We start from the raw sequence: 25,883 nt of genomic DNA, 5'->3' as shown, positions 1-25,883 counted from the left end.
ATGTGTACCTGAATGGTGGCTGTTATTAGCCTTTGCTCAGTGGCTGAGATTTTCTGGAATTAGGAGGTGCACACCTTCTCTCATTTGATTTGTTATTTGAAAGGTAATGACAGATTATAAAATGGTGCAAAAGTTACTGAGCCATTCAGTCCAGTCTAGGGGGGCCTGACAGGTTCCTTTTCTACCTCCTAAGTGAAAGTGTACATGTAGTTATTAACCACACCAGTGATTTAATATAATTGTAACTTTTAGCTGGTGTGACATGCATGAGACAAGTGAAGGTACACAGTAAGCCTGTCTCTTACCCTCTCTTAGGGCATGTCCCGCAGAGCAAGGGATGGGGGCTGTTGGTCACACAGAGATGTGAAAAGGGGGTGTGGGGCTGGAACAGGGATGCCAACATAGCAGCTGCCACATGAAGCTGTGGAGTGCTGTTGACCCCAGAGAAGGCACAGGCCAAGCTACGCACTGGCACCGTGGTAGGGAGCAGGAGACAAGGCATGAAAGCTAACGGAAAAGTATTTGTGTTACCCTGGGGGCTGGCAGGGAGCTTGTGCCTGCCAGTGAATTGAGCTCTGATCCTTAGGAAAGGGTGCCTCTTAGGTAAACAAACAAAAAAAATAAACATCATGGGCAAAAATCCTCCAAGGTGCAAGTTAAATGTGCTGTAAGACATGTAAAGTGGGGCACTAACTAGTACCATGGATGGGAATCTCAGTAATGAGAACTCCTGAATAGCCTAAATTGCTCTGTAAACAGTATAGGCAGGCTTTTTAGGAAACATTTGAGACTGACTGGGAGACATAATGTAGGTGCTTACATTTCCATTGCACTTCAGCATGTGCTGCGACTGCTCCGAGGAGTTAATTTCTGGAACAATAGTTAGACAGACTGGAGGAGAATACAAAATAAACAGATTTGAATTATTTCAAATTTGGATCTCAGCTATGTAATTTTAGTTCTGTTGCTAGGTGGGAGTCATTCTCTCATTATGTTTTATTCTTTTCCACCTCAGCTCAGGATCCATATATTTACTTTACAGCAAAAACATTGTGAGTTTCACTGAACCTTTTAAACTGAGATTTTAAAAACCACTTGAGAATGTTAAGTCACCGGGGAAAAATGACAGTGATCTGCTGGCCAAGCCAAGGACAGCGAGCGGTCTGACCCCTGTGCTCAGTAGTTCCAAATTGGTCTTGAGATCTCACCACTCAGACTTTGTGAACTACTGACCCCAGGTGAGCAGCCCTGCTGTCCCCTTGCTGAGTTTCCTGACATACATGGGGAAATGCACTGTAGGGACATAGCTCCTGTGTTTCCCCCCCCCGCTGTAGAGGTCCAGACACACTGCAGAAACACTGCCTCTCCCCCAGCTTGTCTACATGGGTGTCCCTCAGCCTCCAGGTATTGTTCACCACAGCCTGATCTCGTGCCTGGCCCCCAGAAGGGGGCTGCGCACATACAGGGATCCCTGCAACAGCTTCGCCTCTTGTCCGTATTTCAACGCCCTATACAACCAGGCGGTAAACAAACAGGAGTTGTGGGGCTGATGGCATAGGGGAGGAAAAGCTTCTCCCAGGCCAAGGGGCCCCATCCTTGCGGGCAGAGACCCGCGGGGCCGGAACAGCACATAGTCCAAAGCAGGGCGCTCGGCTGAAGGGACCGGGGGCATCTCTGGAACTGTCCCTGTCCCTGTTCCCCGTCCCTGTCCCTGCCCCTGCCCTGCACAGGGCGGATCTGTCAGCGCTGCGGAACAGTAGGGCGCTGTTGTGCGTGAGCGAGTCCGTGCGCGTGTCCCTCCGCTTGCGCGATGCCCCGCCACACCGCCCTTCGCGGTCAGCACCCGGAGCCGCCTCGCCCCGCCCGGGGCCGCCCCGCGGGAGGAGCCGCCCCCTCCCGTCCCTCCCTCCGCTCCCGGCGGCGGCGGGGTTCGAGGGCAGCAGCGCAGCGCAGCGCGGTAGCGGCGGGCGCGGAGCCTCCGCGCCATGGGCGGACTGCGCGGAGCGGCGGCGCGCAGACGGCCCCTCCGGGGGTAGCCGCCCGCGCCCCACACTCGCGGAGCCCGGCATGAACTGAGGCGGGCGCGGAGGATGGCGAGTGCCCACAGCCCGCGGTGGCCCCTGCGCCCGGCCCTGGGCGGCAGCGGCTGGGGGCCCTTCTTCGTGCTGCTCTGCGCCTCGGCCGGCCTGCCCCGGAGCGGCCAGCAAGTGCTGCGGATCGGTGAGTGCCTCCCGCGGGCCCTGCGCACTCCGGTCAGCTCCGCGGACACCACCGGCTCCCGCTGCCGGGACTAGGAACGCCGCGGGGGACTTGGCGCCTCTGGGCTCTTCTCCCGCCTGCCCCGGGCGCTGCGCCGGTGCTGTCCAGTGGCAGCGGGACCCGCGTACCTCCCGCGGGACGCGGGGCTGAGCGCAGCCCGCGGGGTCCCGCAGCGCCGGGTCTCGGGCTGCGGGCGGCGCCGCCTGGGCTGTCCCCAGCCCCTGGCTTTCCTCGGCGGGGCGTTTGTTCGGGGAGACGGCCGTAGCTCCCCCGCTTCGCTGCGCTGCCGGGCTCCTCGGGGCGGCTCCCGAAAGTTTGCCTTGGTGCGCGGTGGCGGGACGCGGGAAGTTGGGCGCGGGGATCCCAGCGGAGCGGGTTCGCGAAAAGGTCCAGGGCGAGCATCCCGGGAGCAGCTCCGGGGCTGGGGGCGAGTAGGGTGTCACCGCACAGGCGCTCCGCGGCCGTGGGTGTACAGTGCGCCCAAACCCGGTCAAAGTTGGCTCCCCGCGCCGCGGGGCCGCAGGAATGGGTCAGTGACCTTAAAATGCGTGCCGAAAAGTGCTGAGGTTTCAGGCGCCGGAGGGGAGAGCGAGCGGCTGCAGCATGAGCAGGGCAGCCTTTTGGGATGGGGGACGTGTTGATCTCCTTTGCCCTCGGCCCCCAGCCCTTAGTGGGGGCAGCTCCGCCAGTGCTGTACGTACGCGTAGCCCCAGAAAACAGGAATTTATTTTTAAGTAGAAAACTCCGCACCATGGAAACGGGGCTCAGTGCACAGGAAGCCTCTCTCCCTACAGTGGGTTTCTTGTGTCAGTCAAGTGAGACGGTGAATGCAAAGTATCGAAAGAGTTAGGGGTTAGGAAAAACTGTGGAAAAGACGTAGGCTGAATCTGTCACACTTCTGTTTTCTCTGCCTATCCCTCTTTTGCTTTGACAAACACTGAACATGAAGCAAAAACAGAAGTTCCTGAGCAAAGTAAAAGATTGATGCCTTTTGATCTGGCAAGTATTAACCTTGCTCAGTTTTCCTCACGAGTCTTCCTTTAAACATCACTTGGAAAGCTCCTCACAGGGTTAGAAAGCAAGGGACCCGATGGGTGAAACGTTTAAATAAATGGGGTGCAGTCCCTCAAAGTGCTGAACAAAGGCAAAGGGAGGGAGGGAGGGGGGAAGGAAAACTGAAGGCGCTGAGCACCTTATGGTTGAAAATCTGTAAGTTCGTAACTGTCCATAATCAGTGTATACTCACTCTTTTCTCATGGATGCAGGTGAAGTTTGGTGTTTCTTTGCTCACTCCTACAGTGTAACTGTGCCACATTTGAAGCTGAGGGGAATATCTGTGCACAGGCATGGAGCACATGGAACGTAGAGCTCTTACAGATGGGTAAATTCAGGGCCAACAAAACTTGTGGAAGAAAGTAAACTGCTCAAATAACTTAGCCACACGGTACAGCAGGATGCTTTAGAAATACACAAACATCTTCATTGCTGCTAGGCAGCCTTAACTTGCTTAGCTTCAATGGGAATAGTCTCCGAAGGAAAAATGAGCATGCCAGGGTGTAAAAGGAAACAAATTTGCTTGAATATAGTCTAAATGCTTAGCTCTGTGCAGGATGAAACCTTGGCTTCACCGCTGGCAGCAGCACTGCAGGGACTCAGGGTGTGCACTCCTGATTCTGTCACCTTCCCTGTTTAAGCAAAGCGTAACTTGCTTTGCAGCTTCTGTTTGGTCTAGCAAGACTCCCAGGCAGCTGCCCACGTTGCTTTTCCCTTAAAATTGTTCTGCATGGTTTGTAGACTCTCTGCTGCAAGATCTGTGTGTATCTCTATTTTGCATTCGCTCCATCAGTGCCTGCAGCAATGGTACCTTAGTACTCTTAGTAACTCTGTTACTTCCACCACAATTCCAAAAATGATAAGCATGACAAACTGCCCATCTTTCAAGCACAGCAACCAAATACACATCCGGAACAATGCTGCAGGAGAATAAATGCTCCTTGTCTGTTACATGGGTGTTAATGCATAAAATATTAAATGTATTCTTATTACCATAGTTATCCTGCCTAAAAGGTAATGGTGTTATAAAATATTAATCCTTCACATCTGTTAAGAGCAGCAAGTTTCTCTGTGGAATCTGTCACTCACAAAGTTGACAAACAGAAGTGATGACAGTAACTCTTCCAACACTTATTGATAACATAAAAAATCATCCCAAAGCATTTCTGACAGTGAGGAAAGTGCTATTAAGCCATCGGATTTTCTTCTTCGTATTTTGGTTCATTAAAGAAAGGAAAGCACTGCTGTACAATGGTGCAGCAGTTTGCACCTGAGTAGCTTAATTGCATTTTCCACTGTTAGTGATCTGGCTTTCTTTTTTTTTTTTTTTTAATTATTTTTCTGGCTTATAATGCAAATAAATGGATTATTTTGTTGATATTTAATTAGTTGAGAAAGGACACACAAGCGATAGGAATTCTAGCTATTTCTCAGCATCTAGCTAATGACTACCTTACTAGCCATCTAAACAAGAAAATGACGGATTTCTAGATGGCCAGTAATTTAACTCACTAAAGCAAAAAACATGGTTTTTGAAATCAGAGATAGTTTTCAATTTCATGTACTACAATACTTATATATTGTTGTCTTACTATTTGTTTCATGCTCATGTTAAAAAGCTAGCAACTAATACCATCTTTATCTACGCATAAACCAGGTAGGCTATATCATATAAGGGCATATTTAAAGTTCATGAACCTAATATTTTTTATTTAATACCAACAAATTCCTATTTTTTACACTGCATCAACCTAAACTTCCTATCTATCCTGCTTTTACCGCTTGTATAAATAAACTCAAAGAATAGAAGGAAAAATAGAAATAAAGACAAACAGGTGCTGAGTTGCAGAAACAGCTTCCAAAGCACTGAAATCTTAGCAGCAACAAAATCTATTTGTTAATACTGCAGAGCTTTCTCATATCATACTATATGTCCTTAAGGCCATTTAAACTTCTTAGTGGGTTATAAGAATATACTCCATCGGTATTACATGGAAATTCATAAACGTTAGTCATTCAAGCTACATTCTGGATTAGTACTAACCAATAGTTGAGAAACTACGCAAGCTATTAACATATCACTGGAGTTAATGAAAAAGAGAACGTGCCAGTTTTCAACAAATACCTGTAGGAAGTTATACTTGGATGAATCTTGGAATTAATCTCTAAAATTAACAACTCCTGCAAATGAACAAATGAATAATTTTTAGGTTTCATAGAAATTGCTTTAGGTGATGAAATAGATACCCTTGAGTTCATACCAGAAGTAATTTTCAGTAATTTGTGTATTTCTGTAGTTAAATGGAATATTTAAGCACGGGCTCATGCTCTGCGCTAATTTATTCCTTACTTAAGCAAAAGTCCCCATGGTGTAGTGAATTGCATTTTCACAGATGCAGGATTAGCCCCATAATATTTCTCTCTGACTGAGAAATAAAGGATTCAAACAGACACACATAAGTCAACCTAACTTACAAAATATTATTTTGTAATGAGTTGAAATCTTCAATATACATTTCAAAATACATGTCTGTATTTCCCAAGCAGGGCTAGAGCTGTGAGGTTTTTTCCTGTGTGACATTGCCATTCCCACACTGTGAGAATGACAAAAAAGACAAAAACCTAATTAATTTCACAGCAAATTTGTTACTTTTCGTCAACTCTGAGATTTTGTTTGTGAAGGGAATGATATTAATACACATTTGGGCTTCATCAGTGTGACATGGCAAAACTGTATCTGGAAAGTGTTTATGAAGGCATATGGCTCTGTCTTCACTTAACATCTTTCATTCAGGCCACAAGTACAACCTCAATACTCCTTTTTCATTACAGCCTTTTTTGTATATCCTGGTCAGTAATAATGATTAAATCCTGCTTCCCCCCAATATTTTAAACAACTGTCTCTAATCTTCTTTTCTCAGAAGGGCTTGATTTGACCAACAAGACTGTAGATTGTACTGCAGTAAAAAAAATCCTATCCAAGAACTGATTAGTTTTACTCCACAGCTTTGGATCTGTAACGTGCAAGCCCAGTATGTCCCAGTTTTTGGTTGGCTTCAGATTTTAGTTTGCAGTAATGACTTTATGATTTGGGGAAAGTTTTACAGTGGGAATGTTATTACCCTTCACCCCTCTTTTTCCTTCTTTTTCTGCTGAAGGTAGTATAGTATTACCTAGAAAATAATTAGCTTTCAAATGATGAATTTGCTTTCACTGAGCAAAATCAAAATTCAAAATTAAAACTGCTTCACTATTTCAAATAATCATCTTTTTTCATTTCAGGTTGAGGAATGAGTATTTGATAGGGCTGCTGAAGTTTCTTTCTTTTTTTTATATTCCTCTAATAATGCAGAAGGTTCCTTATATTATCTTTACAGCTTCACCTGTACCAAGACACAAACTAGCAGAAGGATGGCACAGACACTGGGGAATGTGAATCAGTTATATGATCCAGTTAGAAGTGGTCTCTAAGAATCAGTTTTGAGCTTATTTTCTTGAGTCCATCAGGCTCTTTACAGTTACATGTTCGAGTGTTTTTCCCCTTTGGGCTTTCAGACTGCGCCATCAGAAGGTTAAAAGAGGACCATTATAAATTCTGTTAGCATTGAAATTGTTCCCACGTTCTGCCATTGGATCTGCATGTGCAAACCTGGTCTGTTTCAAGGAAAATTATGTTTACAGCACATTGATTCTGGCTGGGGTTCAAGACCAGCCATCCTTCATATTGCTAAGTGACATGGAGGTGCCGGTGCAATGCTGAGTAGTTGGAAGTGACAGAGTGCAGAAGTACCTACAGAAATACAGAGCAGGACTTGTTTTGAGTGAACAAGTATGTGAAACTCCTTGTTCTACGCACATATGAGGGAGTGGCAAAACTTCTCACAGCCATTATGTCCAAGCAACACTTCTGCTAAAAGCATTATCACAGATCCTGAGGCATTGCTTTGGCTCTCAGGTGGAGAATGGACAGTTTGCTCTGAATCCTGTGGTACCTCACTGAGACCTTAAAATCACTGGGATAAAAAAACCAAAACCCACAAAAACCCAATGCTTTTTTTTTTTTCTCTTTTAAAGATCAAGTATGTTAAAATACAGTAAGAGCCATTCACTACGCTGTAGCTAATACAGGCTTTTCAGTTCTAAATGTTTTGGACACAATAAGCAGGAAAAGACACTTGTGTATGCAGTGAATTGAAGGTTTTGGGAAAAAGAAATTGTTATTTTAAGGGAACAACTTTAGGTAGCTATAAGAAAAGAAGAAAAATGTTTGGAAATAAGAATTTATTGTTCCCCTTGGATGAGCAATGGAGAAGAGTCTTGCCAGAGTGTTTATATGGTGCTTGCTGCCACTCACTTCTAGTAAAGATCACCTCCGCTTCCCCTTCCAGGGAGAGATGTGTCATTAATGTCCTCAGCAGGCAAGCTAGATCCCCAGGTGAGTAATTAGGCTTGCCTAATCTGCCACTGCTGTTTCTGCAGTTAACAGCAGTCTGTATGTCAGGCCAACATAGCCTAAGTATCAGTTAGTTGCTTACTTCTTTAATGTTAGGTGTCTTATCCTACCCTAGAGCTTTGGCCTTCTTGGTTCATGACAGTGCATGCAAAAGCTGGTAGGTTTCTAACTCTCTGCTTTCCTGCAATGAATAGCAAGTGGCCCATGCATCTGGGCTTACAGCTGTGTCTCTAAACAGGTAAATCAAATGATACTCCTTCTATTTATAAGTCTTGCCTTGTTATAGCTTTACCTAGCTATAGTAACACTACTTCTGTATTTTGTAATGCAGCAGAATGATTTAGCTACTATGAATCGTGCTGTCTTTAGGGGAAGCTGGATTCTGTAGATTGGTTCTATCATGATTCTGCAAGACTGAAAAGCTGTATGTATTCATACATACAGCTTATATTCATACACATACTTTATATTCTTGGATCCTGTAATTAGAAGGCAAATCCATGGAAATTGGTGCTTTGGGGTCTACCATGTGATGGAAGGTTATACTGCTTTCCTTACTGCTTTGTTTCATGTAGTATGAACTTTCATATTTCAACAAGAATTGTAATTAATACTAACAACACTGATATTCTGAAGCAGTAGAGCTCAGAGTACTTCACAAAGCACATACAGTTAGTTTTATTTTATGACTGGGGAAGCCAAGGCCAGATAACTGAAGTATTTTGCTGGCAAACTTGTGGCAAAGCTGGGAGTGACTCCAGGTCTCTTGAGTGCCATCACCCCAGACCTCTGCCCACTGCATCACAACTTTGACATTTCCTTATACTTTGCAAATTAGGTGAAGATTTGTATTGATCTTTTGGAAATTAGTAGTTTGAAATGCTAAGTGTTGCTGCTACAGAGGCATAGGTGTGTGTAACTAAGCAACTTTTTTGTAGGTGTTTTATGTCCTGAATGGCTTGCACATGCTTGGAGCTCAGCCCTGGATGTGCAGTGCAAAGCAGGTAACGCTGGAGATGTTCCCTGATATTAGAGGATTCTTTGAAGAAGGAGAGCACATGCCTTCCTCTCCTGATTTGGGTAGTGGCCAAATTTTAGGTGCGATATCTGACCTTAGCCAGAAGCCCTTCGGAGCCAACCAACATGTATGGCCCTTGAAAGTGCCTTTTCGCTGCTCAGATTTCTCTGAGCATCTTTTCAGCATGGTTTGCCATGTCCTCTCCAATCTTTGCATCTGCTCAGCAGAGTGCTGTTCTGCTAAAGATCAAACATGGTAAGCCTTAGCAAGGGTAGTACAGAAGAATTTCAATTCCCCCCCCCCCCCCTCCATTTTGCACTCCTACAGACTACTTGACTGTGACACTTACGCCCCTGTAATTATATGTATTTTGAATACAGAAATATTTTGTTATTTGTACCAGTTCTAGAAGGATGTGCACTGTCAAGGTGGTTAAATGTTTTCAGTAGGCTGTAGCTTCCAGGCAAAGGCAGCAACCCCTGCGAATTGGCCTGACTTGTTCTCTTGCATCATGTCTGCTCCAGCATGATGTTTCCCTCTTCCCCGAGGAAGAGTCTAAGCAGTTCGAAAGAGGCTTTCAGATGGTATTAGCTATGAGCAGGGATGTAGACTGTACCATCAAAACAGTTGAAGGCTTTATCAAATATTCAGGTGTCCTTACAAAATTCTACAGCCATGCTAGCTATGAATTAACTCTGGCTTCACAAACTACATGTCTCAGGGCTCAGAGTCCCTTGCTTTCATTGTGTCAGTCTCAAGCCTGATGAAGATATGGAGAAATGAAAATTAGATGCACCAAGATGTAAATATCCAGAGGGGAAAAGAAACCCCAACACAATAAATACAACTTTTGCTTTCACAAAAATCACCTTTTCTCTGCTTACATTCAAGAAAAGATACAAGAGAATCCAAAACCATTTTAATGCTCCTTCCTGCTGTGCAGATGGCTTTCTCCTAAAAGTCTTGGGGGCCCTGTGCCAACCCAGTCATTTCTATAAAGGCTATGGATAGGAAGCCTGGGCCTGATGGAATGTGAAAAGTATTTTATGTGAAATAGTTACTTCATTTTTGAGGAATTGCAAATTAATCGTGATTTCTCTGGAATGCTCCCAAGAGATTAATCTCAAGACATGAAGTCCATATCAAGCTTAAAGGCTTCCTATCAGTAGTCAGAGAGGAGGCCAGGTAGCTGCAGCAACAGAGTGACATATGTAAAACACTGTTTGATTATGCCAGTATCACAGAGAAAGCTGTTTAAAAGTTAGGTCAGGTTTTTTAGCTGTATTACACTTTTTCAGAGACTGTTAGTCACTGTCAGATTGGCCGGTGAGTCAAAATGCATGATGGATAACTTCAGCAATCTCATGTGGTATAGTAAGAAGCTGTTGAGAACTATTGAAAGAACTAATAGTGAGCCACTTAAGAATTCTTCCCTACAATTTGGAACGAAATAAAATTTAAATTTCTGATTAAAATATGTCCATGCTTTGGTTTTGAATTATTTTATTCATCTTTTGATTCAGAAGGAGTATAGGAAGGTATTTAAAAATCAAACAACATCTTTGTTAGCCTGTTTGAATGGAAGATGAATGAGTAAATACCTTGCACAGGGTGCAGGAAGGACATGGAGTCACTGCTATACTGTTTTCCCTTATGACTGCTCAGACGAATTTGTACAATAGACTGTGCTCATGCTAAACAAAATGGCTTTGTTAATACAATGCTATATCCCAGATTTATTTGCCTATACTTAAAAATATTAAAAGCAAAAGACTATATCAAAAGAGTGCAGTAGATGAGGCAGAAATCCTGAAGAATAATGTATGCACTTGGGTAAGAAAAGATGGGATTTTTAAGTTGCTCAGTTAGCACCAGTTTCATATTTCCCATCTTCTGGGATTTCACTTTTTAAATCTTACATGTTTATGTAAAAAGCTTTTGGTATAATTCTATATCATTGGGTAAAAGCCAATCAGAAATGCAGGAATGTTCCTCTCCTGCCATACAGGCATGGCAAGGATCACTAGTGCATGCAAGATGGAGACCTGTGCCACCCATCAGCAGTGGATGTGGCTGTTCTTCCAGTGCACCTGGCCCTAGAGAAGAATGAGACACTTTTGTTGGTCTTATTCCAGAGGTATTTGGTGATGGAACACTTTATGGCAGCACAGCAAAGGGGCAGTGCATGCTTCTAGCTCGTACATATGCAGGAACAAATCCAGGCAAGGGACCAGCTTGTTTCTGCAGCTCTGGGCAACACATGCATCGTGCAAACAGGTATGGTAGGTACTTCTCTGGCTATTCATATAAAGCTGTCAGTGACTGCATCCATAGCACCAGACCATCAAATTTTAAGTCTCTTTGCCTACCCTAATGACAGAAAGTAGAAATACAAGGGTTCCTGCTTCTCCATTTGGAAATGGTTTGCCAAAGGTCCCCCTGAGGACACGCAGCCCTCTTGTCTGTAACACGTTCCCTAAGCCCGGTGTCAGGGATCTGGGCAGAGAGGGAGCTCGCTGCAGAGAATGGCTTAGTATCCCTTGCATGGGTTTACTTTGAAAAGAGATCGCTTGGATTTTGACTGTGCTAACATTCATTGGGGGTGACTTGCTGGTCTGTGATGTGCTGCTAAGCTGTTGCAGTGGTGGTGTCGGGATGACTTCAGCACTCACCTGCAGATTGCTGCTGCACACAAAGCCTCACGGAGCGGAGTCGATGCCATCAAATGTAAAGTTCTATGTGCACTTGGCTATAGATTTTGTCCATCGTTATAAGCCAAATGTTGATGCAGCTCAGTGCATTGAGTGGATTTCTTCTCTGCACAGGAATCTATAAGGTTCCCAGTTTTGCCTCCTCTGTTTCTGCTTCCCCTTTCTCTGAGAATGGAGATGCTCAGCTCATCCAGACACATGCTGTGGCACACAATTCAGTTCTCCCACCAAGGCCACTTTCAGAATTTTGAACTAAAAATGATGTCTCTCTTCTTGCTATCTCTGATCCAACAAGTTATACACAAAAAGCTTTTTATTCTTCCGAAGCTGTTTCCTTTCAGCTATGCCAAACCATCCCAGAAGTGTATCAGTGGGGCACTCCAGCCAAAGTCTAATGTGAGATGATGTTTTCCAACTGTAACTATCTTGAAAATTTTCATTTCACGTCCAAATTGTTTACTTATCTGCTAGAAACATATGTTAAGAGAAGTTAAGGCTCTGTTGCCCAAGGTGCATTTTAATACAGGGGAAGAACTGCTTCAGATATTTCACATTACATCTTCTAGCTCTATCTGGTGCTGTAAATTATAAAGCTGCTCCACTGAACTGAATGAAGATTAAATTTTTGAACACTGTTTTCTGAAGAATGCAGATTTTTCTCTTTGAAATGAAGAATCTGTCGTGAATCAGTGTGGCTCACTGCATACCTTGCTGCCCGAGCCTTTTTTTTTTCTATTAGGGTGCCAAGCTGTTCCCTGGGGACCATGTGCTGTCATTGATCCATGTACTGACATTAAAAAGCATCTGCAGCTGGTCTGAGTGTGGGATGTGCCCTGAACAGCAAGTGGTGTGGGAAACTGTAATTCTGCTGTCATCTTGAAATCAGAACAGGCCAATGAAGGAAAGCTATCAAGAAACATCTTCTCATCTAAAGAGCAGATTTACATTAAATGCACGCTCGCTGTGAAGGCGGTGAGGCGCTGGCACAGGTTGTCCGGAGAAGCTGGGACTCCCCCATCCCTGGCAGTGTTCAAGGCCAGATTGGATGGGTCTTGGAGCAACCTGCTGTAGTGGAAGGTGTCCCTGCCCATAACAGGGGGGCTGGAAGTGAATGATCTTTAAGGTCCCTTCCAACCCAAACCATTCTATGATTCTATGATCTGTGTAGACCTTCTCTTGTGGGTGCCCAATGTACGTATGATACACAGATGTGTTTAAAAAACCCAATCCGATTGTTTGCAGCATCCAAGTGAAATACTTATGCACTGCTGTTTTACTCAGATGCATGCTGCTATCAGGCTGAATTCCTGGCTTCCAGCCTTCTCTTCGCTCTCTCAGTGTGTGGAGATCTCATCTGTGTTTGTTTCCTTCTGTGCCTAACACAGGCCCCTGGGAGGAAGCTGTGTGGGTGCTTCTTTAAAGCAACATAGTACCGAGAGGATCGAGTTTTGCAAACAGTTCTGTGCCTGTCTATAAAAGGATGAATTTAGTCCTGTTTCCTCTTATGAATTGTATTCCATGTATGCACATAAAAGCCAGACACTACAGCTGCCCCGAATGCTGCTTGCTCAAAATTGCAACACAACTCTCTGGTGCAGACAATTCATGGGGCCAGAGGATGTTAACCAGTGTGGGAAGAGCACCAGTGTCAAGGTTCTCCATGGCATCCTCTCTGTGTCATCCTCATCAGCTTCACAGGGGAGGGCAAACAGGGAGATTGGTATCATGGCACCTCATTTCCTTTCCGTGTGGCAGCTACGCTCCCTGTCTTCTGGGAGCAGTACATGGAGGAGCAGCAGCATGTCCTTTACGTTGGAGTGGTGGCAAACATGCCTGGGACTCCTGCAGACAGCATTTTTCTGGGTGAGTGGATCAAGGTCACATCTGCTTTGCCAAATTCTCCATCAGCAGAGACACTCGAGGTGCACAGCACACATCTCAACCTTTTCAGCAGTGCTGGGGTTAGCACGGAATCAGAACATAAAGAAAATATTTTTTGCTAATTAGATGGCTATATGCCTTATGTCCTCTGGTTCTTTGCTTTAAATGGGAATGTTTCTTTGTGTAAGCAGGTTACTTCTGTGTTAATCAGGGTGCTTCATAGCCTATTGTATATAGGCAGAAGTTAGTCCTGTTTTCCACGATGTATTGGAATACTTTGCACTGCAAGATAATGAGAAAGGCTGATGAGGGAAAAGAGAATGGCCCTTTATAAATTCAGAATAATTAATATGACAACTACTGTTTTAAGATGACTTATGTACTAATTTATTTCTGCAAGTCCATAAGCGAAAGGGTGATGAGATCCCACCTCTTCTTCCTTTTCACAAAGGTAATGTCAGGAAGCCATTGTATGAAACTTTGTCCTGAGTATTTCTCTCAGGAGTGCTAAGTTATTATCATGCATTGTCAATAAAAAGGTGAATCTTGTTTCCAAGCAGCTGTACTTATCCTAGTAATTTCCCTCTGTCCTGTGAGAAGCTTCATCAGAGTCAGGCTTGATCTGTTTTCTGTGTAGTTTTTTAGAAGTATCATGTGCAAAAAAAACAAAAACTTTAGCAATAATGTTTATGACTTTCTGAAACTGCACCAAGAAACAAACACAAAACACTGCCCATCAGTGGGGAAAGGTGTCCGAAATAGTCTTGGAAGCACCGGAGGTGGGGAGGAGGTGAGGAGGAGGTGCGCCAGGTGCCTAAGCAGGGATCCTCTGCAGCCTCTGAAGAGACCATGATGGAGCAGACATGCACAGTGCAGCTGTGAAGGACCCCAGGCCAGGGCAAGCGGAAATGCCCTGAAGAAACTGTGACCCATGGAGAGGCTGTGCTGGAGAAGGTTTATACTTGCAGTGCATGGGGAGGAGCCGTGCTGGAGAAGGGCAAAAGTGTGAGGAGGAAGGAGTATCAGAGAGGAGCTGCTATGGACTGACCACAACTCCCCATGTAATGCTTAGGGTGGAGAAGGTAAAGAAGTTGGAATGAAGGTGTGAAGTTGAGCCTAGGGTAAGGGGAAAAGCTGATGTTTTAATTTGTCTTTGTTTCTCACTATCCCAATCTACTTTCATTGGCAATAAATTAATATAATTAATAAAATAATATAATTAATATAGTTAATAAAATAATTTCCCCCAAGTTGAGCCTTTTTTGCCCGTGACAGTGACTGTTATGTGGTCTCACTGTCTTGTCTTTACCTTGAGCCAGGAGCTTTTTAATCTTAATTTCTTACCTCTGTCCTGTTAAGAGGGGGAGTGAGAGAGCATCTGGGTGGGTGTCTGGCAGCCAGTCAAGGTCAACTCACCAACTAGGAAGTGGGAAAATTAAAAAGGATTATGTCCAGGGCTCATCTTTAACACCTTCTGGTAAGAATAGTGTGAAGCTGCTTCTCTCCAAAGGCTTTTAACCGCTGTTGTAAAGGCTGGCATTTCTTAGGTGGGAGGCTGAGCTTCTCAGTGGTATCAGCTGACTATGCATTTGCACAGTAAGAAACTGGATTTTAAAGTAATTTAATTAACTAAGCTTAGAAGGTGCAGAACAAAATTTGATGGGGAGCTTTATTTAATGCTAGAATTCCTGGCTTTTGTATTTGCAACTCAGCTGTTTGCAATACCAAGAACATATTTTATTACAGTTCTTAGAATAATGTAATGATTCATGGTATAAGAAGTAATATGTAACAGTAAATGTAAATTTATGTTAGTAAACTCTCTTCATTGATTATTTGATCCATAATTCTAAATGCACAGGAAAAATCTGAATGAAATGTAGTTACTGCTCGTGCCAAATTGTCAGGTTTTATATCTTGTCATCACTGCTGAATGAAGTCGTATTGGAGAATTAACAAGAATCAAAGAAGTTTTTAAAAGGAATATTCAGTGTATTTAGTTTCACATTTTAGAATTTTAATACGCACAATTTGTTCCTTCATTACTCCTCTAAGTTAAAGCAGAGACAGGTGGGGTAGAAAGAGACGATGGTCAGCCAGACTTCTGATTTAACCTCTTGAAAACAAGGCTTGTAATTAAAATGTTGATTCCTAGTAAGTAAAGTAGGTGTTAATAAGCTCCTTGGGTATGTATCATATTTAAAATCACTTCCTACTTTTGGCAGGGATGAAGGAAGCAGACACAGACTTTTTCAGAGAATAAAAACTCAGTCTTTCTTCCACAGTAGTCAGTTTGTTATGAACCCATGGACAGCCGTTTGATTGACATGAACGTCAAACTGCTCATGTTTAGCAGATTTAAGTGCAAAACTTCTTTGAAAACCCAGTCTTTACTCTTATCTGTGAGTTCTTACAGAAAATCTGTGATAAAATGGGGTACAAAATAATATATTCTGATTCTCTGACCTTTGTTTTAAGTGACAGACTGCTTTTTCTCAGAAAAAAAGATCCAAAGGCTACTTTAGCTCTGCCTTTCCCAGAGTCAATGGAACTACGGCAGTTTATAGTGATGAGGTTCTGGCAAGTGTATTATTCTGACAGAAGAGAACAGTTGGGCAATTTACTGCAGCTCATCCAAACTGCAAATGAAGGTTCTGGATTCCATTACATTGAGGAAATCAACGGTAATAAGCCTCGTCCTACTTCCTTTTTCTCCAGCTGCTGATTTTTCAAGGTCTCCCACTTTTGCAAAGGTTTCCTTCTCTGCCGTGCTTGTTCTCACCAAGCAGAGGCATGTAAAGAATGCCAGAATTCACTAGTTTATAGGAAGAACAGATGCTATCAGGTGTAAGTTGTTCCAGCTACTGATGGTGGTGTAAACAGGCTTGAAACAGAGAGCTGGAACATCTTCTAGCCAGTTTCTAGAAATAGCGTTATTATGCACATACAATCATATGGTTGGAGCTAGCACAGCAAACATTAAAAGCACAAACCCCTGTTTATATAGAAGAATGCCTTGTTAGAAAAGAATCTTCCCTTCCTTTATGCAGCTTAGCATGGATCTTCTGATTCAGTACACGAATATATCAAATAAGGTCAAGTATGATACAATTTTGGTGTCATGCTGAATTCATGGTAGAGCTAATGTTGTTACAATCCTGTTGTGACTGACATAAACCTGTCACATTTTCAATAGGATGATTTGTGAAATATGTAGAAGAATCAGTAGAGATAAAAATATGTAATGCAATAATAGCATCCATCTGGTCATAATTTTGCTTGTATTATACTGAGTAACCTGATTAAAAGGGTCATATTTAAATGTAATCTGGCAAAAATGCTTATAAAAATATGAGTGAGAGGGAAGGAACCCAAACTGTTGAGCTTTGCAGGCAAGTGAGGAGGTAATACACCCATCCACACGGGGCATATTCCCCATCACCAGCAGTGAGCTCCTGGTATGAAGGGGGGGCAGCAGGCAGCTCCCAGCCTTTGTGAAACCTCTTCTCAGTGGGAGAATGGTAGGCAGCCTGGCACATTTGTACTTGATGAGAGCCGAAGTAAAATAAAAAGACCCTGAATGATGTGCTACAAAGTAGAAAATCTCCTTTGTATTCACACTTGGGATGGTACACGGGTCTCAGGGTCCCCACGGCCTGTGATTCTGTCTGACTATTTTGAGGTCATTCAATCACTCCTGTAGCTAGTAGGAATGGTGCACTTTGGGATGGATTAGCTTCTGCCCTTCTTCATTACATGCTCAGTGGACACAGGAGTATGTTACTCAAAGAAAGGAAAGGCAGCTGCGAACATGTAAAACACAGTATCACTATTTGTTAATTTGAATTTTCCCCTTACATTACCAGTCTCTCAATACACAGGAATACTTTGGGTGAGGTCTGATCTAAATCTGAGGTGCTCTCTGACCTCCAAAAAGCCAGATGAACTTAAATCATCCAAGAACGGGATCAATTCAGTTTTTTTGTACTGCCTCCTAAAGAAAACCCCATTGCTGTTAGATCTCTTTTGCTGGATAATGATGATGCATTTATTGTGAGACACAGTAATGCTTATATTGCAAGTGAATGAAGGAAAAAAGGAAGGAAATAGATAGATAGATAGATAGATAGATAGATAGATAGATAAAGGTCGAAGAAACAAACTATTTGCTGAAGACCTGGCCCACTGAAGCCTAGGCTTGTCTTCTGCCTTTTTCCGTCCTACAGTTACTGCAACCTCAGCTGCCTTTCTAGTTCCCTGTTGACCTCCTCCCCACAGAATCACCTGTGATTCTCCCCTTTCTTCAAAGTCCTCCTGCCTATCTCCGAATAGCAAGCAGCAAGAGGCAGAACTGTTGTTCCCAAGACATACACAGCCAGCAGACCAAACCTGCAGGTAATGAGTTTTTCCCTTGGTGAAGCCATTTACTGCATTCCCCAAATAGGTTTTCACAAAATTTGTAGGAATTGCATGACTTTGAGATCTCTACCATTTGTCAAACTTGGCTAAAGGTGGCCAGTGGTTAAATTATTGGTGTTAACAGGACTGAGATGATCAGATAGCATGATTTTGCAAGCTTTGTTTCTTTAGAAAATCCAGATGGAAAAGAGACTTAAGTTTTTGGCTTAAGAAATCAGATGCATCTGTTATTATACAAACTAGATTGTATCTAAGGTAGCAAAATAGTTTTCCCCCATTCTACACTCTCTGAAGATGTATAATCAAAACAAATTAGTTATGGTGAGATTTGTGTTTCTTGTGGGGCAAGAACAGATTAAGATGTGATGCTACTTCCCTTCAAGCCATACAGGCTTGATACCAACAATATCTTTCCTTCCCCTCCAGCCTGGGAGACAGTGCAATCAGGATGTAGACAGACATAAAAGGAAAGATCTTTGATAACAATGTCTAGAATACCAGGCTCATCAGTGTAGCTCAGCTTTCTCTTCATTACAGGGAAATGTGTTTCAAGAATTCAAGGAGCATAAGATGTTCAGAACTACGCTGATGTTTGTTATTCAAAAAGTGTGATCTACATCCTTCACGCGTCTCAAAATTTACACTGCTCTGTTACGTTGTGGAAGATTAGTAAAGCACAAAATCAAAGAGAATTTTTCATCTTAATGTGAAAGTCCTTTGCAACACAGAATATTCATCATAAACATCTATGTATGCATTAGAAGGAAGAAAAAATCCTTGCAAAGAGAGCATACAGCGATCAAGGGGTATGATGTCCTCTCCTACGTAAACTGGTGGAAGAGGAGCTGGGATTTGGAGAGTTGTTTTCTCAATGACTCAGACTGCTGCAATATGAGGAAGGGACATGGGTCCATTAGGAAAGCAAATGATACATTTCTACAGTGATATCTGCATATGGTGATATAGTTTATACATATGGACCACATATGGTAACAGGAACAGCAGACCTGGAGCAGTACTGTGCTGTTTGGCTGTAGTCATTTGCTGGCACACTAAAGTAGGTTATAGTCCTCCAAATTCCTGTCACCGTTTTTCAATCTGTGCTCCTTTCTCCTGCCCTTTCAGCCCTAAAAATGTGAGCTGGAGGTTGCTTCTGAAGCCTGCAAGCTTGCCTTATAGAGGTGATAATTTTTATGAGATTCAGTGATTGGAGTTCTGCTACAATAGCTCTTTACTGCAGTCTTGCTATCTCCTGTCATCAGGAGCTCAAGCACCAGTACACAAGGAGGGTAAAGAAAAGGAAATGGAATGAAAAAACCTTAGATAAGAGCAAATTGGCAGTTTGATGATAATCTTAAGTATGTGGAACTGTGTTTATGCACACTTTCTAGTAAAACTCAAGTGCTTTCCAGCATGCAACATGCTTAAGAGATTATGGAGTGCGGGATTTATTGCAAAAACTCTTACGAAATTCTCAAATACGCTTCTCTTATCCAGGCATATTGTGTTGTGGCCCAGACTTGAAAGAACACTGCAGTGTGCACTTGGGCATCTAGCAAGTCACATGTATGTGCCTGTAAAACTAGCAAGACAGTGTAAGAATGTATTTGCAGCTAATGGGGAACAAAGGATTTATTTATTTTCTTCTCAGTAGGGATATCTTTGTACTCAGTTAAGACCCAAAGATGTTCTGTATTTCTGCCAGGATAAGAAAAAAAATTAGCAAATTGTAAGAAAGGCAGCAAGTTTCCTGGCTTTGTAAGTCTTCAAAATTCAAATAACTGGCAGTGACAAAACAATGACAACTCTGACTTCTACTGACAGTCTGTTGCTTTTACAGTCACCTTCCAGGGCTTTATTGCTTATCATCAGATAGAACAGTTGGCCCTGATGGAAAAGACAGGTTGCTACAGATGACAGGATCTTTACAACAGGCGATCATGATGGCATTAGTGTTTATCCACTGCAGTAAGTATATAAATCACAGGAAATGGGCTTCCCCTTTGAGTCGGAATCTGTTGTGTTATTTTTGCCCAGACACAAATATTTATCCACCAAGGGGTGAAATTGCCAGACGCAGTTCATGCTTAGTCCAGTGAGCATTCCAGAGAATATTGTCCACAGAGCACAAACATGTTTTTAGAATGCTACTTGGAGACACAGATGTTAAATTACAGGTTGTTTGTGTATTTATTAGAGAGTTCTCCCTGCATTCTGTGAGCTAGAGGTATTTTGTAATCTGTAAGTGAAAATGAATAGAAGGTTCAAATGGGTGCTCTTCCTCTTGTGAAGTCTTTGGTGGGAGAGTGAGGTAACATATTGTGGGCATACTGTCACCAGTTCATGTATAAAACTCAGCAGCTTAGAAAAGGTTAATTTTACCTAGGTAAATACTGATATGCAATTTTAGCTGAATAGTTGGGCAGCTCATTTTTATAGAACAGGCACTTCCCAGAAAATGTTACATAAATCAGGGGAATTTACAATATAAGCATCCTCTGGAGCTTTTTCATTCCAGTTTTCAATGTCAGACAGCATTCAGTGTTAGAGGTTTGAAAGGAAGAAATTAGAAACTGTAATGGATTATTATGGCAAAATATCCCTCAAGAAATATCCCTCAAGCTTCTTATCCTTTGGTGTTTTGCCTATTACTAACATGCATGAATTCTGCATTTAATCTTATCCGATATAATCATTGCTGTTCTCATTGTCCCTGTGTCTCATCTTTTCTTGGATCCCATTGAACCCTCAGTTCTCAGTATCATCTTGTAGCAACACATTACCCAAGTTAATTATTCTTTGTATCAAACAGCATTTTCTTTTATCCATTTCAAATTTGGTGCTTTCCTATTTCACTAGCTTCATGTATCCATACAAATGAAAAGGATAAACTGGAGAGGATAATCTTCTGCCTGTATCCTTCTTGCTATGTTTTCTATATCTGCATCACATTTTCTTTGCTCGGCTCCATCTGTTGGCCCCTCCATCCCTAAAGGCAGAGCCTGAGCTGTGAGCTAGTGTTCATTCCCTTTAGTATTAACCAATACAAATAGTTGTTGTGATTAAATAAGGTGCTGTTTCCTTGAAATCAAAAGAAAGAAACAGCTAAGAGAATGAAAGGCAATTACTTTTCCCTCTGGAAGCTTCCTCATGGGAAATTTTGGTCCTGAGAGGAAAATTCCAATGTTAAAGAACAGTAGCAGAAATTTCACAGCTTGCAGCGTGCATCTGTGCTTTCAATTCTGCTCTCTTTCACCTTTGTCAGAAAAGGGTGCCCTGAGAGGAGCAGCATCTTCTGATCTCCCAAAAAAGCCATTCTATTTGCCTAACTGCCCTGCAGAAGTGAGTTCTGTCCCTGCTGTGGCTTTGTAGTTTTTTTGACACGACACTCCAAGGTCACCCAAATGTGCTTTTTTATAGCACTCCTCCCTCTGCCTCTTGAGGGAACTTTCTTGTACACAGCAAAGTTTCACCTCTCTCTTACACAAAGCCTGTGATGTTAGCCGCTAGAGATACAGGCATAAATAGGTATTGACTCCTGTGTAGGCACTGATGTAAAGGAAGTGGTAATTTTCCATATGTAAATTATAACATCAGGCCTTCCATCCAACATAAAGTTAACTTTTCTGGAAGTGGGTTGTGTCACCCCTTAAACAAGGTTTCCTTTGAAAACCATGTCTCACTTTGTATTCAACACCCTATTTTTCTGGAGCTATCTCAATTTCCCTGTTCTGTAGGGTTTTGGTCACTATCTTGCTAGCTGTATTTGTCCACAGGTAATGCTCTAATATGTGTTGTATGCAACAGTGAGATCAGCACCCACATAAGAAAGACACATCAACATGCTGTTTGATCCTGTCTAGAAAGGCTAGGGTGCATCCCCAGGCCTGAGTTCAGCCCTGGAAGTAAAACATGTAATGATGTAAGTGATCCTGTGGAGCTTTTGTAGAGACTTGGCTTACTGCACAAAGAATAAAAGTGGAGGGTTTCCTTAAGTTCACAATTGTATGTGTGTACAAGTCAGAGGCAGGCAGGATCAACCAGCAAAATCAGTTGTCTTTTTCAAAAAGACAAAAGCTAGCTATAAAATCAAGAAGGCAAAGGGTGTACCCTTGACATCTTACACTTGTCATCTAATTTAAGTTCTACAAAAATCAGGGGTCTAATTCCGTGTGTCAACGTTGCTATCACCCTCTTCTGTTCCCATTTGTGCTATGTATCTCATTCCTATGAAATGGGCTTCTGCTTGCTGCAGCAACTGTTTTCAGCTTTCTCTTTAAAACAGATGTTATTCTTCATTATAAACCGGGGAGGCATATTGTAACCAAATCCTTGTATTTTCGGTATGGTATTTACAAAAGTGCTGTAATTTGGCTTGCTTGCACTGAATGTTCTTGATGATAAAACCTCAGGCTTCACTGAAGCGGGGTTAGGCCAATGTCAAGCACTTACGGACATTCCTGTGTGCTAATTTTCTGTCCTTTGTACATCAATAGATGCCAGCCAAGACTGTAGCGGTAAAGTGAGTTTTTCCAGGTATGTGTTGCTGTGGAGGAATCAGATATTTATAATGATTCAACTATAGTGACACATATCCAACTATAATGAAACATATCCAACTAGGTGCTTGGAAATATGCCCAAAGTCTTTTCATGGTTGCCAGCCTTAACAGTGTATACTGCAATATTAATATTTAGTAGTTTAGTAATCCTGTTGCTTACTTCTCATGCAGGGATTCTGGCAACTGTAGAATTGCTGAGAATCCATTTTTGGTAAAAAAAGAAGAGCAATTCTTTAACTACCTAAATCTGCTGAAAGCCACACCAGGAAGAGCTGCTTGGATTTGGTGGTTTGGTTTTTTGTTTTGGTTTTGACTTTTTTTGGTGTGAGGGGAGTAATAACAGGTACTTACACTGAAGGACTCCTAAGATCATGACAATAGGTTATATGCCTACTACCAGAGGAGAACCACCCCTGCAGCAATGGAGTGTCTTTTTAAAATGTACTTTACATCCACACCGAGCCTGCCAGTTCTCCTTCTTTCTTTTCTTAAGAACAAAAGGAAAAGGAAGAGAACTAGTCATAGCCAGGTGCCAGGAGCTGAGTAAGTGGTATTTCCTTTTTTCCCCATGGTGAGCATTGCACATTTCACCAAGAAGCAACCCTGAGGAATAGAAACATACTGAAGAAATTCACTGTTGTATGTCATAGAATCGTAGAATCATTTAGGTTGGAAAGACCTTTAAGATCATCAAGTTCATCCATAAACTGCCAAATCCACCACTAAACCATGTGTGATTGCTTGAATAAAACCACCTTCGCTGTCCCTGCTTTTAACTTTACTGAAAATCTGAAGTGTACAATATTTACCTGTGTACATCCCAAGAGGTTTGTAGGGACAAACTTGCTTGGATGTATACAAGCAGACACAGCCAGATCAGTCAGAAAGAGGTATCAGTGAATCATTGCAGAATGCACCCCAGGGTAGCATGCTGTGTCAAGGGAGCACTAGCATAGTTCCACAGTTTTGACTCTAGTCATTGCTTTTATTCACCCACTTTGGGATGCTGATAAAGATGCTTATTATCTGTGTAGACATGCCCTAACAAGCTATCTGCTGCACAGGGTGCTATACAAGCATGCATTTTCCAAAGAAGCAAATGTGAAATGTAATTTGAAATAGGAATGAAGTTTTACCGCATCAAGCTTATATCCACATAATAGCCTAAAAATTGTGAATCAATAGAAATAGAGAGGCTCCCTATCATTAAGTGGCCTTGACCCATGCTATCACAGAGTAATTTGTAATAGAGGGAACACTGAGGTTGCTTAATTTATACTTTTAGTAAATAGAAATAATGCTTTACTGCCTAGGTCAAAAAATCCATTTTTTATGGAAAAAACCCCACATCCTCATACTGTTTCTGTGATGAGCATCTCATCCTCATAATCAGATGAAAATAATACAGGCCTGAGAACATACACATTTTAGTGCTAGGAGTCTACTCCCTCTTTAGTTACGGTGTCTTCAGCCATGTCTGGACATGAGGCTGTCCTTGCACTAGCAGAAGGCTCTGTAGACCCATCCACCAAAACAGGTGACAGCCCCACTTGAGAAATTGCTGTCATTTGTGGTGGCTGAGCTCTGTTGTGCTCTCACCAGATGCCCACTGGTGGTAGGCTTGCATTAAGTTACGCTTCCAGAGTGCATCTTCCCATTTAGCTTCATCCAGATGAGCAATAGCTTGTGTGCCCCAAGACTGCTCCAGAACATAAGCAGAAATGTGATAACAGGAGGCGATCAGCAGATGAACTTCAAAAACACACTTTGAGCTTTGGCTGAGCTGAAGTGCTATGTGTACTTACTCCATAAGGAGTTTTTCACTCACCTAACAGCAATAGCCATGCCATTGCTACTGAGCAAAGTTTGTATACACACTGTGTGCCCTATATCTTAAAAGGGATATGCTGTATGTTTGAGTGCTCCAAATTTTCACTCTGTACTGGATCTGTCACTCACAGATTTATGTGCCAAATATTTTATTTGGCAGCTGTTCTTCTTTGGTAATGCAACAAACTGTGGTTGTGGTAATAACAGGACAAACCCAAACCGCTGTCAATTGTGACATTTCAAACTACAGCTTTTAATGAAAGCATGGACAAATCTTTATTGGAGTGCAAACATTATCAGCATCATCCTAGCAGTCAGTCCTGCTGAGGAGGATGTGTGACTGTAAACTGGGGACATTGACAAAAGTGACAGTAAGAGCAGTCAAAGGAAGTGTGAAAAATTGCACACTGACTGTGATAAAGTTAGAAAAGGAAACCAGCAAGTGAAGAATCAAATATACTATCAGGAGCATCATGTTGTACACAGTGAAAAACTATAGTTGCCACCACAAAGCAAGCATGAGCTGGAGCCCAGGAAGCGAATCCCCATGGGACTGCAGGCTGATTTCGTAGGTAGGATTTAAATTTAGTTCAGTATTGTTTGTTATAATGGGAACCCATAATAATAAACTGCAATTTCTTAGAAGTTTCTGTTTAATTTGGGAGGAGGTACATGAAGGCTGAAAGAAAAAATGCCACATTTCATATTTTTATAGATTCCTTGAGTCAATTATGACACCATGTAGCAGAAGAATAGTGAGCCAGGGACCAGACTCCGAATCCAACAGAGCTTTCCTTTCTTTAAAATAAAGAGATTTATCATAAATAAGGTGAAAGATACAAATGTGTAACTTAGCTTCAGAACCAATCTGGTTTACAACGATTGCTGTATCACCAGACCCAAATATAATAAGCTGTATGAGTAACAACAATGTGTTTGGCTGTGGACAGGAAACAAATTAAAAAGGAATTCCTGGGCAGAGGCATTCCTATAGATGACCCTGAAAATGCTGGATTTGCTCTCTAAGCTCACTTGTTAAAGCAAATGCAACATCAGATTGCCCCAGGGTGGGCAGAGTTGTCGTGCTCAGCCCTCTGAAATGGGAAATTTCTTGGAAATTTCCAGCCAAACAGGAGGAGCCGGGAGCCCAGCATGCCCTAAGGTTCAGCTGTTGTTTGGTGGTTAGTCACATGTCAGGGCAATTGAAGCAGAGATTGTATTAGAGCATCCATGCTGCCATGCAGCTTCACATTCCTTTTTCCTCCAACCTGCTTCTACAGGGATCACTCAGTGGAAGGGAGACTACAGACCAGTCTGTTTGCACTGATTCACACCACTGGCCCGAGGGGCTTTCCATGGGTTTTCAAGTTTAAGGGATTATAACAAATCCTATTTTGGAGGGGGTTTGGTGGTGGTTTTTTGTTTTGTTTTGTTTTGTTTTTTCTTACCACACAGTGTTAAGAGGCTGGTTTGGAAACTTTGTGCTTCCTTACTCCATATATTTCCTAAAATAAGTTCAGAAACAGCTGGCAACTCTCACATGTTGAAAATCAAGTGAAATGTTAATACCAGGGCAGTTTTTCCTCGGGTGATGTGATCTTAGTTGTCCCAGGAAGCTTACTTTAAGTGCCATCTGCTGACATGCCATTTGCTGCTCCCTATCTGTTTGCTTTGGTTTAGCCATACAGAAGCTAGCAA

General features: G+C 42.5%; 1 protein-coding gene across 2 annotated transcripts in view; it reads left to right on the top strand.

Annotated features, from left to right (window-relative positions):
- The first annotated feature begins 1,898 nt into the window (after positions 1-1,898).
- Positions 1,899-25,883, top strand: part of GRIK1 (glutamate ionotropic receptor kainate type subunit 1) — a 171,311-nt gene continuing 147,326 nt past the window's right edge. The window contains exon 1 of one of the 2 annotated variants that reach the window (XM_061359012.1): positions 1,899-2,220. In XM_061359012.1, coding sequence (XP_061214996.1) covers positions 2,091-2,220 — 130 coding nt within the window. In that variant the 5' untranslated portion in view covers positions 1,899-2,090. The remainder of the gene's footprint in view (positions 2,221-25,883) is intronic. The other variant, XM_061359011.1, reaches the window with a different exon arrangement.

Source organism: Neopsephotus bourkii, unplaced genomic scaffold, assembly GCF_033783945.1.
Source record: "Neopsephotus bourkii isolate Nb327-2 ecotype Australia unplaced genomic scaffold, CSIRO-AGI_Nbou_v1 NB_962, whole genome shotgun sequence".
Taxonomy (NCBI): domain Eukaryota; kingdom Metazoa; phylum Chordata; class Aves; order Psittaciformes; family Psittacidae; genus Neopsephotus; species Neopsephotus bourkii.
This window is presented reverse-complemented; position numbering and strand designations above follow the sequence as displayed.